At 41.1% G+C, this 14,931-nt stretch overlaps 1 protein-coding gene across 1 annotated transcript in view; it reads left to right on the forward strand.

Annotated features, from left to right (window-relative positions):
* Positions 1-14,931, forward strand: part of otog (otogelin) — a gene marked incomplete at both ends in the record, with an annotated part of 160,880 nt that overhangs the window by 86,788 nt on the left and 59,161 nt on the right. The window contains 8 exons of the mRNA XM_080729331.1: positions 919-1,026; positions 2,952-3,090; positions 6,158-6,292; positions 7,620-7,766; positions 9,247-9,366; positions 10,963-11,079; positions 12,718-12,874; positions 14,334-14,360. Of these exons, the coding sequence (XP_080585457.1) occupies positions 919-1,026; positions 2,952-3,090; positions 6,158-6,292; positions 7,620-7,766; positions 9,247-9,366; positions 10,963-11,079; positions 12,718-12,874; positions 14,334-14,360 (950 nt within the window). The remainder of the gene's footprint in view (positions 1-918; positions 1,027-2,951; positions 3,091-6,157; positions 6,293-7,619; positions 7,767-9,246; positions 9,367-10,962; positions 11,080-12,717; positions 12,875-14,333; positions 14,361-14,931) is intronic.

Raw genomic sequence — 14,931 nt, forward strand, 5'->3', positions numbered from 1 at the left:
TTAACGAGCGTATGGCCTGGCCAGCTGGCGTGGCGGCCCGGGCACCTAGGCTGCTAATGACAGCGTGTTGCGAGTTCCACTCCCGATGCTGCGCGTCACTCCCCATCTCTCTATCCCCGTTTCCTGACTACTGTATCCTATCTAATAAAGGCAGAAAAAGCTAAAGATATATATATATATATATATATATATACTAGTCCTTACCCGTTCAAAGATATGAGCCCTGAAATGATGTGCAGTGTGTGGGTTATGGGATCTGCACTGTGCACACAGTATATGAGGGATGGAAAGTAACTTTAACTGGTGCTTGCATGATAATATGTAGGAGCATCAATGTAAGAAATACCCGTTTCGTTTAATGGCTACAGAGATACTGTGTACCGATCTGCATGATTTTTGGACAAAATCTGTAACAGGGCCAGACAACAGACCCCCCCCGCCCGCCCGCCCACCCGCCTGCGCACACACACACACACACACACACACACACACACACACACACACACACACACACGCACACACACACACACACACACACACACACACAGAGCTGGTTAAACATGTTGCCTCATGCTAGATGCAGAATAGATATGCCTCAAGCTAGATGCAGAATAGATATAGATACACCATAAAAATGCTAATATACAGCATATGATTTGTGAAAGTGACAAACGGGCTTCACAGTTATGTTAGGTGTGTTCATATGCTAATGGTGATGCGATTTCAGATCAATTGCTCCAGCCACTGAGGAGAAACACTGTGACAGACACTCACTCAGACAGACAGACAGACAGACAGACAGACAGACAGACAGACAGACATTTGGAAAATTAGATGTTTGATATATATATATATATATATATATATATATATATATATATATATAGCCTATATAATAACCAGTGCATTTTCTTCCAGCTTGCTGAAACATGGTGACGAGTGCTTTGAGCCTGAGGCGTGTCCCTGCCTGTGGAAGGGGAAAGAGTACTTCCCAGGGGACAGGGTGTCCTCCCCATGTCATCAGTGGTGAGTTTGAACTGTAAAGACCCCTCAGTACTGACAATACAGGACAACTCTACCCAAGAACACTTTAAGACTAATTAAAAAAAAAACAGATATAGGCAATGTAGCTTGCCTATTTGACAACTATCAAGCCAAGCTATGAGCCTCATGGCTCGGCCGAGTCATATGGGCCTCATGGCTCGGCAAGGCTTACCATTCAGAACGGGTACACTATATTGTGTATCATTATTTTATGCTTTAACTATTGAAAAATAGCAGATATACAAGCTCACAGCGCGGCACCGAGTGCCGCGCTGCGAGCTTGTAGATCTGCTATTTTTGAAAAATCGTGAAAATTAGAATCTTGACCCAAATTTGTGTTACAAACGTTCACTTTGAAAATACATATATTCAAAGATTTGCACACATTTTCACGACTTTTTCAAATAATCTTATAGGCCTAAATGGGTTAAGCCAAGCGTGTCAGTGTGAAATGTAATAAATCAATAATCAGCAGACATACAAATCTGTAATTCATTCATCTTCCAAAGGCTTTCAAGAAGAAGAATTATACTCTTTACCATTCTTGTTATTATTTGAAAACAGAACGGCGTGTTAACAAAATGTGTCTGTCTCCATATGACGGGACAGGTTTGCCAAATGCAATTTGTCCTGCTGTTTTTAAACGGCAGCACAAATTTGTATTATCCTTGCCACTGACAATATCTGGCCGAATGAAGACAAATTTCTCAGAGTGATTGTGCTTGGAAGTGATGAGTCGTACAATTGTCAGAGTGAGTGAGAGTGGCTACCCGATATCCATACTGTAATTCTCCGCAGGATACGGGGGCCCACCGAACACTACTCGTCCTTGTATGACAGCTCTTTCACTCATGACCCCCTTCAGAAGGGCTCATCCTCCTCTGAAAGGAGGCCCTCTCCCAGAGATCTGTCTCATTCTCCCTGGCCATTCTCCCATCCCTCCATTTCTTCTTCTTCTTCTTCCAAGCAGTTGCCAGCGAAGATGTTAGATGACAGCCTAATAGCTCAATGAGCGCTGATTCAAACCTTTTGGCAGTTTGAGCGGACACTTTTCTGCCCGTGGTAAACCCTACCTTCTGATAAGATGTAAACCCTACCTTCTGATAAGATGGGAGGCTATTAGGGGTGACAGAACGTACTTGTGTTAACGCATTAAGACCGGGAATTAGTTTATACTTAAGTTTAGCCATTGAAAAATCGCAGATCTGTATGTAGATCTGCTATTTTTGAAAAACAATCATTTTTTGGAAATCTTTGAATATATATTTTTCAAAGCAAACTTCGGTAACTCAAATTTCTGCTTCTGGGGGGGTCCCTGGAAGAACATATATTGAGAAGGAGGTCTGCGGCCAAATACATGTGCTGTAATTTGAGGAGTCCTTGACATGAAAGTTTGAAAACCACTGATTTAGAAGAAGGATTTAGAAGACATTAATAGAATCTAATAGAATTCTTCAAAAATAGCAGATCTACAAGCTCGCAGCGCGGCACCATGGAACTGCTTTTTTCTCTTTTTTCTTTTTTTTCATGAACATTTTTGCAAATCTTTGAATATATATTTTTCAAAGCAAACTTCTGTAACTCAATCTGCTTCTGGGGGGTCCCTGGAACAACATATTTTGAGAAGGGGGGTCCGTGGCCAAATACATGTGCCTTGACCACTCATTTAGAAGAAGGATTTAGAAAAGAATCGGGTCAAACATTTTCAAAAATAGCAGATCTCCAAGCTCACAGCGCGGCACTCGGTGCCGCGCTGTGAGCTTGTATATCTGCTATTTTTCACTAGTTAAAGCATAGAATAATGGTTCGAGCGGTTCAAGTCTAACGCGACAAAGTGGCCTAAATGGTTTAAGTGGGCAGTGAGTTGAGGGTGAATGGTATCAGCCTGAGCGGTGTGGTCTTTGTAGCGTGTGCCAACATGGGACGTTCCAGTGTGTGTTCCGGCCCTGTCCCTCCATGTGCACGGCTTACGGGGACCGCCACTACAGGACCTTCGATGGCCTGCTGTACGACTACATCGGCGCCTGCAAAGTCTACCTTGTGAAGGTACAGTACTAGTAAGACACCTCAGGGTGACTTGCGACCTCAGGGTGACATGAGGTCGTGCCAATTCTTGGCCATCTAGTCAGTGATGTATATGGGACCAGTTACTCATATATGGAGACCCCTTCATGATAGTTATGTTATGTCAAAACATGCCCATATATGGACATTACCAAATATGGGCATTCCCATATATGTCCTTAATATTGATAACATAATATCCTTAATAATGTCCTTAATATTGACAATATAGGAATCTCCATATATGGGCATAAAACGTACGTTAATTAGTAATGCAAAGCAGGGCCTTGGTGAGTTAGGGCCTTGGTTTGATGATCTCCATATATGGGCATAAGGGGGTACGCTAACATTCTCATTTTCGGCCTGGGATTTATGACATCAGAAATCTCCATGTATGGGCATAAAAGTTTTTTTTCTTTTTCTGGGAATGACCATATATGGACTTTTATACCCTGAGAAATCTCATAGCTTGTCTGACTGTCAGTACAGGAAGTGATGTCATGTGACATCCTTTTTATGCCCATATATGAGTCATTCTGTACCACATCACTGTGACTCACTGACATCACGTGACATCACTTCCTGCACAGACAGTCAGACTACAAGATTTCTCAGTGTAAATGCGACCTTCTGTCGCAAATCAAATCAAACCACATCACCTTTTGTAATCACACATTGATTCACATTTTATACATTTAGCTGATGGTTATTTGGTAGGGGTGTGTAACTGAATCGAAAAAAAAAAAAAACTATTTTATTTTGCGATGATCTACTCTATCATTTGCAAAAGCAAAATATCGTACCGTTTTGGCTTTATATTGTATCGTATCGTTTTTAAAATGCGGTAATCGGTATCGAATCGTTTTGCAATGCAAATAATTGATTGTATGGAAACTAAGTATTTGTTCGTTGTGTTCATGTCAAGGTGGGTTTGATATGTGTTGAAATATAATGTCCATTTATTTGCTAGATAATCACAGTGTTTACTTCCATAATAATAGATTTTTTACACGTTTTACACAGATTTAATTTCTTTGCTAAATAGTTAATATATCGATTTTAAATCATTGAATCGTATCGTATTGTATTGCCATGAATGAACCAATATCGTCCATGTATCGTATCGTTAACCATGTATTGTGATGCGTATCATATCGCTGTTAAAATGTATCGTTACTCCCCTAGTATTTGGGGTGAACTAACATTTTCATGGATGGATCAATAAGTGATTTGCAGGGATGTCTACTGTATGATGCCATTTTTTGACTTCTTTTTCACATTGATGTTGCATGCTGATTATGTTGTATACTAGTTAGGGGTGTGACGATACATTTTAACAACGATACGATACGCATCACGATACATGGTTGACGTTACGATACATGGACGATATTGGTTCATTCATGCCAATACGATACGATTCGATTCAGTGATTTAAAATTGATGTAGTAACTATTTTGCAAAGAAATGAAATCTGTGTGAAAAGTGTGGATAGTGCAGGTTTTTAAGGGAAACATGTATTATTATGGATATATAAGTAAACACAGTGATTATCTGGCAAATACATGGATATTGTATTTGAACACATATGGACAAACCTGCACCTTGACATGAACCCAGAGATTACAAACATTTATCGATAGACCAGTGTAGCTGTATTAAACCGCTCTTTTTTGTTTGTTCTTCTTAAAAATGCTAAATACAATGCACAAGTAGGTAGTAACGATACAATCGATTATTTGCACTGCCGATTCGATGCGATACAAAATCAAGCGATACGATTCGATTTGAGCTGTTTTCATTTCAATTTACTTCGATTTTTTAATTAAAAATTATATTTCGATGCAGTTACTATATTGTCACACCCCTGATACTAGTATAATAGTCTCAATATTGTAAACAGGGGTCAACACCATGCTGGTTTTTTGGACATTTTTGTCAAAATTAAATTTTTGCCACAGACACATACCGGTACAGTACATAATGTGTAATATTACCAGAAACACAAATGTACACTCTCAGTTCAGGGGGTCCTTGAAAATTAAACATTTGAGAACCACTAGTACAACAGTAGTTGCCATAATGTCATGATACATATCATCATTGTCGGGTGGAAACCTCGTATCTCCAAGTTTCAAATTTGTACGTTCTTTCGCAAGGTAAAGCCCTGCTTCATCATATAAGGCAGTCGCACAAAAGTAGTGAAAACAGCAGATCTACAAGCACACAACGGCTGTTTTCACTAGTTTAAATCATTTTTAAAATGATAAATGCTAAACGAACGGTTTTGGACATACAAGGTTTTCACCCGACAACGACGATAAGTGTCATACTGTACATATACTGAAGAAAACCTGGGGAATTAAATAAGAACATTATAAAACAGAAAATCTAACATTTGCCACAGACAAGGCCTAGTGTTTGCCAGGGACACATTGACGACCCCAGACTGTAAAGCTCTTGGAGGTACAGTACGCACTGCACACTAGGGCATTCACGAATAGTGTTTTTTGGTATTCGAATTATTCGACCTCAAAGTATTCGAATAGTCGAATATTCGACAGGACTGGCCAAACTGTCAAATATGAAGTAAGCAAGAGGCGAACATTGTGAAAATAGCCGATCTACATGCTCACAACGCCTCACGTTGCCTCGCGTTATTTATCTGCGGAACAGAGTCACATTAAATGTAATACCTAATTCCAAGTGCTTGTCAAGGTGGGGGTCCCCAGTTCAAATATGTTTATTTTGGGGGTTACGGCCTAAAAAGGTTTGAGAACCCCTGGTATAGAGCATTAACAAATTCATCCACCAGGGGCATTGACAACTCATTTGTATGACTTCCTATCTAGCCAAGCTTTATAAACTATATATTTTTTTAAGAGACAATAAAAAAATTAAAATAAGCGAATATTGGACTTTGGTGAACAACGTCGAATAGTGACTTTGATATTCGAATATTCAAATATTCGAATATTTGGTGAATGCCCAACTGCACATAGAAGTCGTGCAGAGCCTGATCAGAAAGGTTTTCCCCTGTGGCCAGCAGAGCAGCAGTGATGTAATGCTGAGTGTGACGGCTGAGAACGTCGACTGCTACGAGAGTGGAGTCATCTGCCGGAAGTCCCTCCTCATCAACATCGGCAGGTCCTTCATCGCCTTCGATGACGTCAGCGGGAAGCCGGTGAGACTCAACCTTCGTCATTTTGTGGACAAAAATGTTGCTCTCACTGTGTGTGTGTGTGTGTGTGTGTGTGTGTGTGTGTGTGTGTGTGTGTGTGTATCGTCGGGCAGAAACCTTGTATCTCCAAGTTTTCAGTTCTTCATAAAGTAAAGTCCAAGACTGTCGCACAAACATAACTATGCGTCACACCGTGCTTGTAGATCTGCTATTTTCCCTATTTTAAATCGTTTTTAAAATAACAAAAGGAAGATTTTGGACATACAAGTTTTCCACCCGACAAGGACAGAATACTTTATCAACTGAGATATAAGTGAGGAGTCGTATGACAATGAGTGCTACAGAGCAGTTTCGATATTGCCAAAACGTTGCACCATGTGTCGTAGAAAAGTTGTTGGGGGGCTTGTACGACAAAGAATTTATTCCACTTTTTACAGCTGTAAATCTGAGAATAAAGTTGAAGTTAGATACTTCTGTCCTATAGTCCGGGGCCTTAAGTATTTTTAGTGCTAATCAGTCTAAAAGCGCCACAGCGCTACACAGATGTAGCTCAGGGCATTCTCTAATGATATAGGGAGGGCGCCCGAGTCGGCGACCATCGGGGTCGCCACAAGCGGCCAAATGAAGTTGGGCTCCCATTGACTTTCTATACACTATGCTACAGGAAGAAAATACCCAGAAAAAAATGGCCCCCACAAAACTGTTTAAAGTGATGACTCAACCATCGTTTTGTGGGGCCGTTTTTAGCCCAAGGAAAGTTGTTTTTGCAAAACAAATGCTTGCAATGGATTCAGAATCATGACAAATGTAAGACATTTACCATGAGAGGGAGTGCCAAACAACCCTGAAACAGTGGTAAATCAGCCAACAACCCACAACCCTCGAATGGTAAATTGTTTTTCTACCACTTCTACCATATAAATGAAAGAAAACACAGTTGTAACTTGCAAGGTTAGTTACAATCATTAATTGTTTCAGTGGGCGGGGTCCATGAGCCAACTCAAGGTTGTTGACTGATTTACCACTGTTTTAAGCCAATCAGAATCCAGTATCTGAACATGTGACCACAAAAAGTGGTAGAACCTTAGTTAGACCCCTCACATGCTACTAAAGCAGATTTTTAATCTGGGTATTTTCTTCCTGATTTGTCCGCTTGTGGCGACCCCGGGAAGGTCGCCGACTCAGGCGCCCTAGCTAAATCATTAGAGCATGCCCTGGGCTACATCTGTGCAAAATTTGGTGCTTTTAGACTGATTAGCACGAAATGACCGTTTTTTATCCCTAAGGCCCCAGGCTACTATCCAACCACGTGGTTATGTTTCCCTTGTAGAACCCGTCCAGTGTGATTGACAGGAGACAGAACATATTCATCTGGCCCGCTGGCTCCTTCACCATCCTCCACATCCCAGAGGAGGACGTGACCGTCCTCTGGGACAGGAAGACCACCGTCCACATCCAGGTTGGACCGCGCTGGCAGGTGAGGAGAGACACTCACTGAAGCTCTGCCTTTTGAAAGCCTGATTTTGCAAGAGTCATTCTTTGACCTCACCTCCACTCTACCACCATTAATGGAGCATTAGGTTTCTTTTTTCTTTCTTTTTTAATTTTATTTTTGAATCATCACAGATTTCCAGAATAAACAATATTGGAATTTAATATTTTTGGCTTTGCAACAATCAATACAAATTCAGTCCGTTTTGATTGATTGAATGAATACCAGTAAGGGCATTTTTTCATATATTTGTCAAATCTGGGAAATAAATCGTTACCAAGAAATGTCTTCACCAATTTGTTTCTAAAGGTGTGTTATAACATGTAGTAAAAGTTTGAAATTCGAACTCCCGGGGGAAACCTCGTAAAAAGACTGCTGAAAGTTTGTGTCCCATTAACTTTACTATACAAGAAAATAATACAAAAAATAAATCTGCTTTAAGTAGGATGTGAGGGGTCAAACTATGGGTTTTTCATGATGCTGAATCCATTGCAAGCATTTGTTTTGCACGCAAAACATTCCTTGGGCTAAAAACGGCCCCCACAAATCTCAAAAGTGATGACTCATCACTAAATCATAGTTTTGTGGGTCCGTGTTTAGCCCAAGGAATGTTTTCCATGCAAAACTAGTTTGACTCCTCACATGCTACTTAAAGCAGATTTATTTTGCTATTTTTTTCCTGTATAGTAATGTTAATGGGACCCAAACTTTCATTAGCTCTTCATGAGGTTTCCCCCGGGAGTTGAATTTGAAACCTTTAGTACATGTTAGTTCCCAGATTTTCATATGTTTACCTTACTATACCTTATTAGTCAATCAAATGTAAACAGCACAAAAAGTACACTACAATACAGTAAAACATTTTTGGCTATGGGGCACGGTGGCGCAGTGGTTAGCACTTCGCCTCACAGCTAGAAGGTCCTGGGTTCGATTCCTGCCGGGGGGCGCTGTGGGCACTGGGGGCGTGTTCCTCCCTCCACGTCACCCTAGGTGGGGTTGGCGATAGGGCCTTTCTGTGTGGAGTTTGCATGTTCTCCCCGTGTCTCCTAGGGTTTATACCCTCACAAAAACATGCAGTAATCCTGGTCTCAATAATGCCTCCCCCTGGCCAGCCGGGATGCCTGATGGAAGGGAAAGGAACTGGTTGGAATAACGTGTTCCTTCCACGCGCTACGTCCAAACGAGGGAAATCTCCACTGTCAGGTGAAAAGAAGCAACTTGGGATCCTCATGTATATGGAAGCATGAGGTCAGTCCGTTGTCTCCCCAGGCGCGGCAGAGGGAGAGCAGAGCCCAGGATTACATAGGCAATTGGCACTGGGTGAAAAATGGGTTACAAAATCGTGGGATAAAAAAAAGAAGAAAAAAAATATTTTAGGCTATACGACATGACATGTAGTTGTGGAGGACGTCGCGGTGACAGATGTGTTGACTGATGCTGTGTGAGCGCTGACTCTTGTGTTCAGGGCAAACTCAGTGGTCTGTGTGGGAACTTTGACCTGAAGACGGTGAACGAGATGCGGACGCCAGACAACATCGACTCCCCGACACCTCAGGAGTTTGGAAACAGCTGGACCGCAGTGGAGGTAAATTATGTGTCTTATCTATTCTTGTTACCATTAAAAGGTAAAAGGTTAAGTTCGATAGTGGGGTAAGGTACCCAGTGGCCGATAGAGCGGCCGGATGGAGAATCGCAAGGTTCCCAGTCCGATCCAGGGCTCCCCCAGAGTTAGTGTCGATGTGTCCTTGAGCAAGACTCTGAAACCCTAGTTGCTCCCGATGTGCAGGTTGGTGCCTTGCATGGTTTCCTCCGCCATCGGTGTGTGAATGTGTGAGTGAATGGGTGAATGTAATGCACAATCTATGTAAAGGGCTTTGGAATAAAGCGCTGCATAAATGCACCATTTACCATTTACCAAGGCTCACAGAATGTCCACCCTGACACTGGGAGATTGGGGGAATCAATCCACCTCCGGCCGAGTCATACCAAAGTCTATAAAAATGATACCCAATGACTCCCTGCTTGGCACCCGCTCAGCATCATGGGTGGGGTTGTGGGTAAGCCCCTGCCACATATTCAGGATGCTTGTACATCAAGCTGCCTCGCGCTACGGAAACAGGAGATGGGTCTCCTGACCAGGGGCGTCACACCAAATTCTGGGCCCTGGGTACAAGGATTCACTGCGGGGCCCCCCCATGAATGTTAACTATTGAAAAATAGCAGATATACAAGCTCACAGCGCGGCACCGAGTGCCGCGCTGCGAGCTTGTAGATCTGCTATTTTTTGAAAAATCGTGAAAATGTGTGCCAAGAAACCTATGTTTCCATGTCAGTGATGCTCAAAACCTTTTCATGTGAAGGACCCCCCATCTCAAAATATTTAGTTCCAGGGACCCCCCAGAAGCAAAATTTGATCACTTAAAAGTTGTTCACTTAAAGAATACATATATTCAAAGATTTGCGCACATGTTTCACAACTTTTCAAAAAATAGCAGATCTACAAGCTCGCAGCGCGGCACACGGTGCCGCGCTGTGAGCTTGCATATCTGCTATTTTTCAATAGCTAAAGTTACTAGGGCCCCTCCACCTTGGGCCCTGGTAACTCAGTCCCACTTTCCTACCCCTGGTGACGCCCCTGCACGTGGCTCTGGGAGCCGTCGTTTCCCTGGGCTGATTACTTATGCATTCATGTGTCTGGACCAGATAAGACGAGACACGGTTCTGTTTGTTGGGGCTTTGTGTTTATCCACAACTTTCCAACGTCCCGTCGTGCATTGTGCAGAATGCGCGGGCAGCTTCCGGCGCCGCAGCCGAGAGCGATCTACAAGCTCACAACGGTTGCGTCTGCGACGCGACGTGAGCTTGTGTGTCTGCTGTTAACCGGAAGTGTGTCCCGCAGATGTAAATTCTCGCGGAAACAGGTGGATATGGAATGTGTGTTAAATACACTCACAGAGGTTCTAAACACACCAAGTTATGACTATATTATATTACTAATAAATCAATTATTATAATAATTCAAGAAAACCGAGAACAGTTTTTAAAAGTGTGTGTGTGTGTGTGTGTGTGTGTGTGTGTGTGTGTGTGTGCGTGTGTGTGTGTGTGTGTGTGTGTGTGTGTGTGTGTGTGTGTGTGTGTGTGTGTGTGTGTGTGTGTGTGTCTGTCCGTCACGCATCCTCAGTGTGTGAACAGTCCAGACATCAGACACCCCTGCAGCCTCAACCCCCTCAGGGAGCCCTTTGCAAAGAGACAATGTGGAGTCCTGCTCGGAGAGGTCTTCCAAGTCTGCCACCCAGTGGTGAGTATTGGTGCAGCATGCTCTTATCAGTTTCATTTAAACACATGAACACTGTAGTGTACCTATTTCTGGGCACATCATAATAAGCGATCATTCTACAAAAACAGGCAAATATTCTGTGAAAATTGGACGATGTACACCAGCTCACAACACATTGTGTTGTGAGCTTGTAGATTTGACAAAGTCATTTGGTGTAGAGGAGGGAAAAAAGAGGGGACCAATTACTGTAACTACAGTACCTAACCCTAACTCTATCTATAGCAGTGGTTCTCAACCTTTTCTGGCCGTTACCCCCAAAATAATCATATTTGAACTGGGGACCCCCCACCCTGACGAGCACTAAGAGTTGAAGCATTACATTTTGTATAACACGGTTCTATTGTGAAAATGGCAGATCTACATGCTCACAACGCCTCGCAACTCTGCCTCTAATATTTGACAATTTGGCCAATGTTTAATTTGTCATTTAAGAGGCATTAAAAAGTAATTAAATTGTCACTTTAGAAATGTGCTATACACTTAAACATTATGTTGGCTTGTTTACTGTTGCACATTAAGTTAATCATCTGGGGACCCCCCCCCCCCAAATAATTTGGGGACCCCCCTGGGGGTCCCGACCCATAGGTTGAGAACCACTGATCTATGGTACCCTGGTCAACAAAGTATAGGTTAGAATTGTTATGATAACAGGCTTAGGTAAGGTGCAAGTGTGTGAAATGTGCTACTTGAAATAGCATACAGTTTAAGCTACATAGATCTGTTCTGATCAGGTTTGTTTTCTGTGTCTTCTTTTTGTGAAGACATTCAAAATGCACACTGGAACTCAATATAACATTAATAGTCACCAATAATCAGTGTTGGGGAAGTTAAAGTTACATGTAACTGAGTTACGTAACTAAGTTACATTTTGCTGTAACTTGCTGGTAACTGAGTTACATTCATATTACTGTAAAACTCGTCAAGTAACTGAGTTACTTGAGGTAATTTTTGGCTCAAGTTACAAGAAGTTACAAGCGAAATTATAATTTTACATTTAAGTTTTGTTAAGATTGACGATCAAATGTCATAACAGTTTAATTAATACCTAGCAAAGATGTAACCATCACTATACAAGGCACAAGGCAGTTACAGTTTTACAAGAGTTGAGATGAAATATCATACTGTACCCTCAACAGATCCTCTTTTTTTTGTGGAATTTTATTTTAGGGACACTTTACTAAAGAAAGATGTCAACCTTTGTTAAATAAAAGTATAAAACTCAGTTGAGAGGCATATTTCTGCTGGCATGTTTTTTGTAGGATATTATATTTTGTTTCATGTACACCAAATTAATATTCTCAATATAACGCTAAAAAACGTAAAATAAATAAATAAAAAATAAATAATAATAAAAACATAAAACTCAAGTTACTCAAGTTACCTTTTCTATGTAACTTGAAACTTTACAAGTTATATTTCTCCAGGGGTATAACTGTAACTTGATCAAGTTACTACCATGGTGAGTTACTTGTAACTGTACAAGTTACGCTGTCAAAGTAACTTCCCCAACACTGCCAATAATTGATTTTTAATTGTCTGTTCTTCATTTAGAAGTGGCGTTTTGAACTAAGGTCTCTCCGCTCCTCCCTCTGTGTCTAGGTGGATGTGACCTGGTTCTATACCAACTGTCTGGCAGACACATGCGGGTGCAGCCGCGGTGGCGACTGCGAGTGTTTCTGTACCAGTGTGGCGGCGTATGCCCAGCGCTGCTGTCACCATGGCATCCCGGTGGACTGGCGCACCCCGTCTCTGTGCCGTGAGTCCACATTCTTTACCCGCTGTTTATCTTGCTAACTGTCAAACTATTATAAAGCACATTATCTCACAACAGTGCAATCCTATTATTAACCATACTTTTAGGCCTAGAATTATTGAACGTTTTAACCAGTGAAAAATAGTAGATATACAAGCTCACAGCGCGGCACCGAGTGCCGCGCTGCGAGCTTGTAGATCTGCTATTTTTGAAAAAGTCGTGAAAATGTGTGCAAATCTTTGAATATACGGTATGTATTTTCAAAGCGAACGTTTGTAACTCAACTTTTGCTTCTGGGTGGTCCCTGGAACTAGATATTTTGAGATGGAGGTCCGTGGCCAAATACATATCATTTTGGGGGTCCTTCACATGAAAAGGTTTAAGAACCACTGACATAGTAGTCTCTCAAGAACACACTAACTTCCATTTAAGTGAAAAGGACCTTTTCTTTGACGATGGCCGGCCAGATTGCTGACTCTGAAACATCGGTTTTTCAAAAAGTCTTAGAAGGATTCAAAAGACACTTATAGAATCGGGTCAAAATTCTAGTTTTTAAGATTTTTCAAAAATAGCAGATCTATTTTTTGCTATAATTCTAGGCCTAAATGGGTTAAAGGGATAGTTCACGCCCAAAATGACTTTTTTTCTATCGATTGCCCCACATGGAAACTTGAATTCATAGATGTTGTTTTGTTTTTGTCGCATTCCTAAGCCAATAATTTGATGATAATAATAAAGACCCTCATGTATCCGGATAGGAAATAAGTCCATTTCACTTGTTTTCTCTCCTGATTGGGTGAAATTGATAATCCAACCTGAGATTATTTTCTTTTTACTAGAGCTGGAGAGACGAGAAGACCCCTGTTAGAGAACAAACATTATAGCAATAATTGCTATCAGAATACAGAGAAAAAGAAAAACACGTCTTAGTCACCTAGACCAGGGGTCTTCACTCAGAGTTACTACAGGGGTTCCTCCAAATCTTTATGTGATAGCTTTTTTTTTCTCCTTTTTTATATTAACCACTTGAACCCTAGTGTCCATATTCTGAGAACTTTAGCCAAAAATAGCAGATCTACAAGCTCACAACGCCGGCGTTGTGAGCTTGTAGATCTGCTATTTCCGGCAAAGAGGTTTGGTGTAGAGGGGGAAAAGAGCAGACTAAGTACAGAGTGAAAGATCAAGTTTATTAAGTATTGACAGCTCAAGTGGTTAAATATCTGAAAACACAAATTGACATGAATCCAAAATACACTGATGATTGTGCTGTCAAACAATGAAACGATATGGAATCTATGAACAGGTTGTGGGGGTCCCTGCTTCATCTCTCTCTCAACTAAGGGGTCTTTGGCCTGAAAACATTGAACACCCCTGACCTAGACAGCAAAAAGTCAGGCTTTCTTCTTAGAGGGTAAATGGAAAACAGTTTGTGTATTCATTGTCTCTGTGCTTCTCTTGGCAGCGTACGACTGTGAATACTACAACAAAGGTACACTCACACACACATCTGTTTTTACTGATGTTTTACTGTTTTTTTTTTTTTTTTTTTTTTAGTTTTGTGTAGTTTTTCCCATTCTTTTTTTTTTTTTTTTTTTATAGTATATGTAAAAAAAAAAGTATATGTATAGGTACACAATCAGTCACATCTGCATCTGCAATTCAGGCCTGTTCAGTTACAAATGGAATGACAACTTTCTATACTCGATCAGGTTTTGACAAAATATACATTATGGAACCAAAAATGTAAACAAAAAAAGGCCACAAGGTGGCAGTATTATGTCTCTTTCCAAATATAAATAAGTACAGCATTGGTTTTCAAAGTGGGGTTCTTGGGGGGGTAGCAAAATGTTTTGAACCAATTTTTAATTTATACTTTGGCTCTCAAAGTTTGCGGGGTTACAAGCTCATAGAGTGTCACTTCACGCTATGAGCTTGTAGATCTGCTATTGTTTTTTAAATCATCCAAAATATATATATATTTTCTAAAGGGATCCCTGGCTAATACGACAAATATGCCTTAATACATTATAATTGTCCTCTATAACTACAATGTAAAATTA

The sequence above is a fragment of the Nannobrachium achirus genome (assembly GCF_963921795.1).
Source record: "Nannobrachium achirus genome assembly, chromosome: 7".
Classification (NCBI taxonomy): domain Eukaryota; kingdom Metazoa; phylum Chordata; class Actinopteri; order Myctophiformes; family Myctophidae; genus Nannobrachium; species Nannobrachium achirus.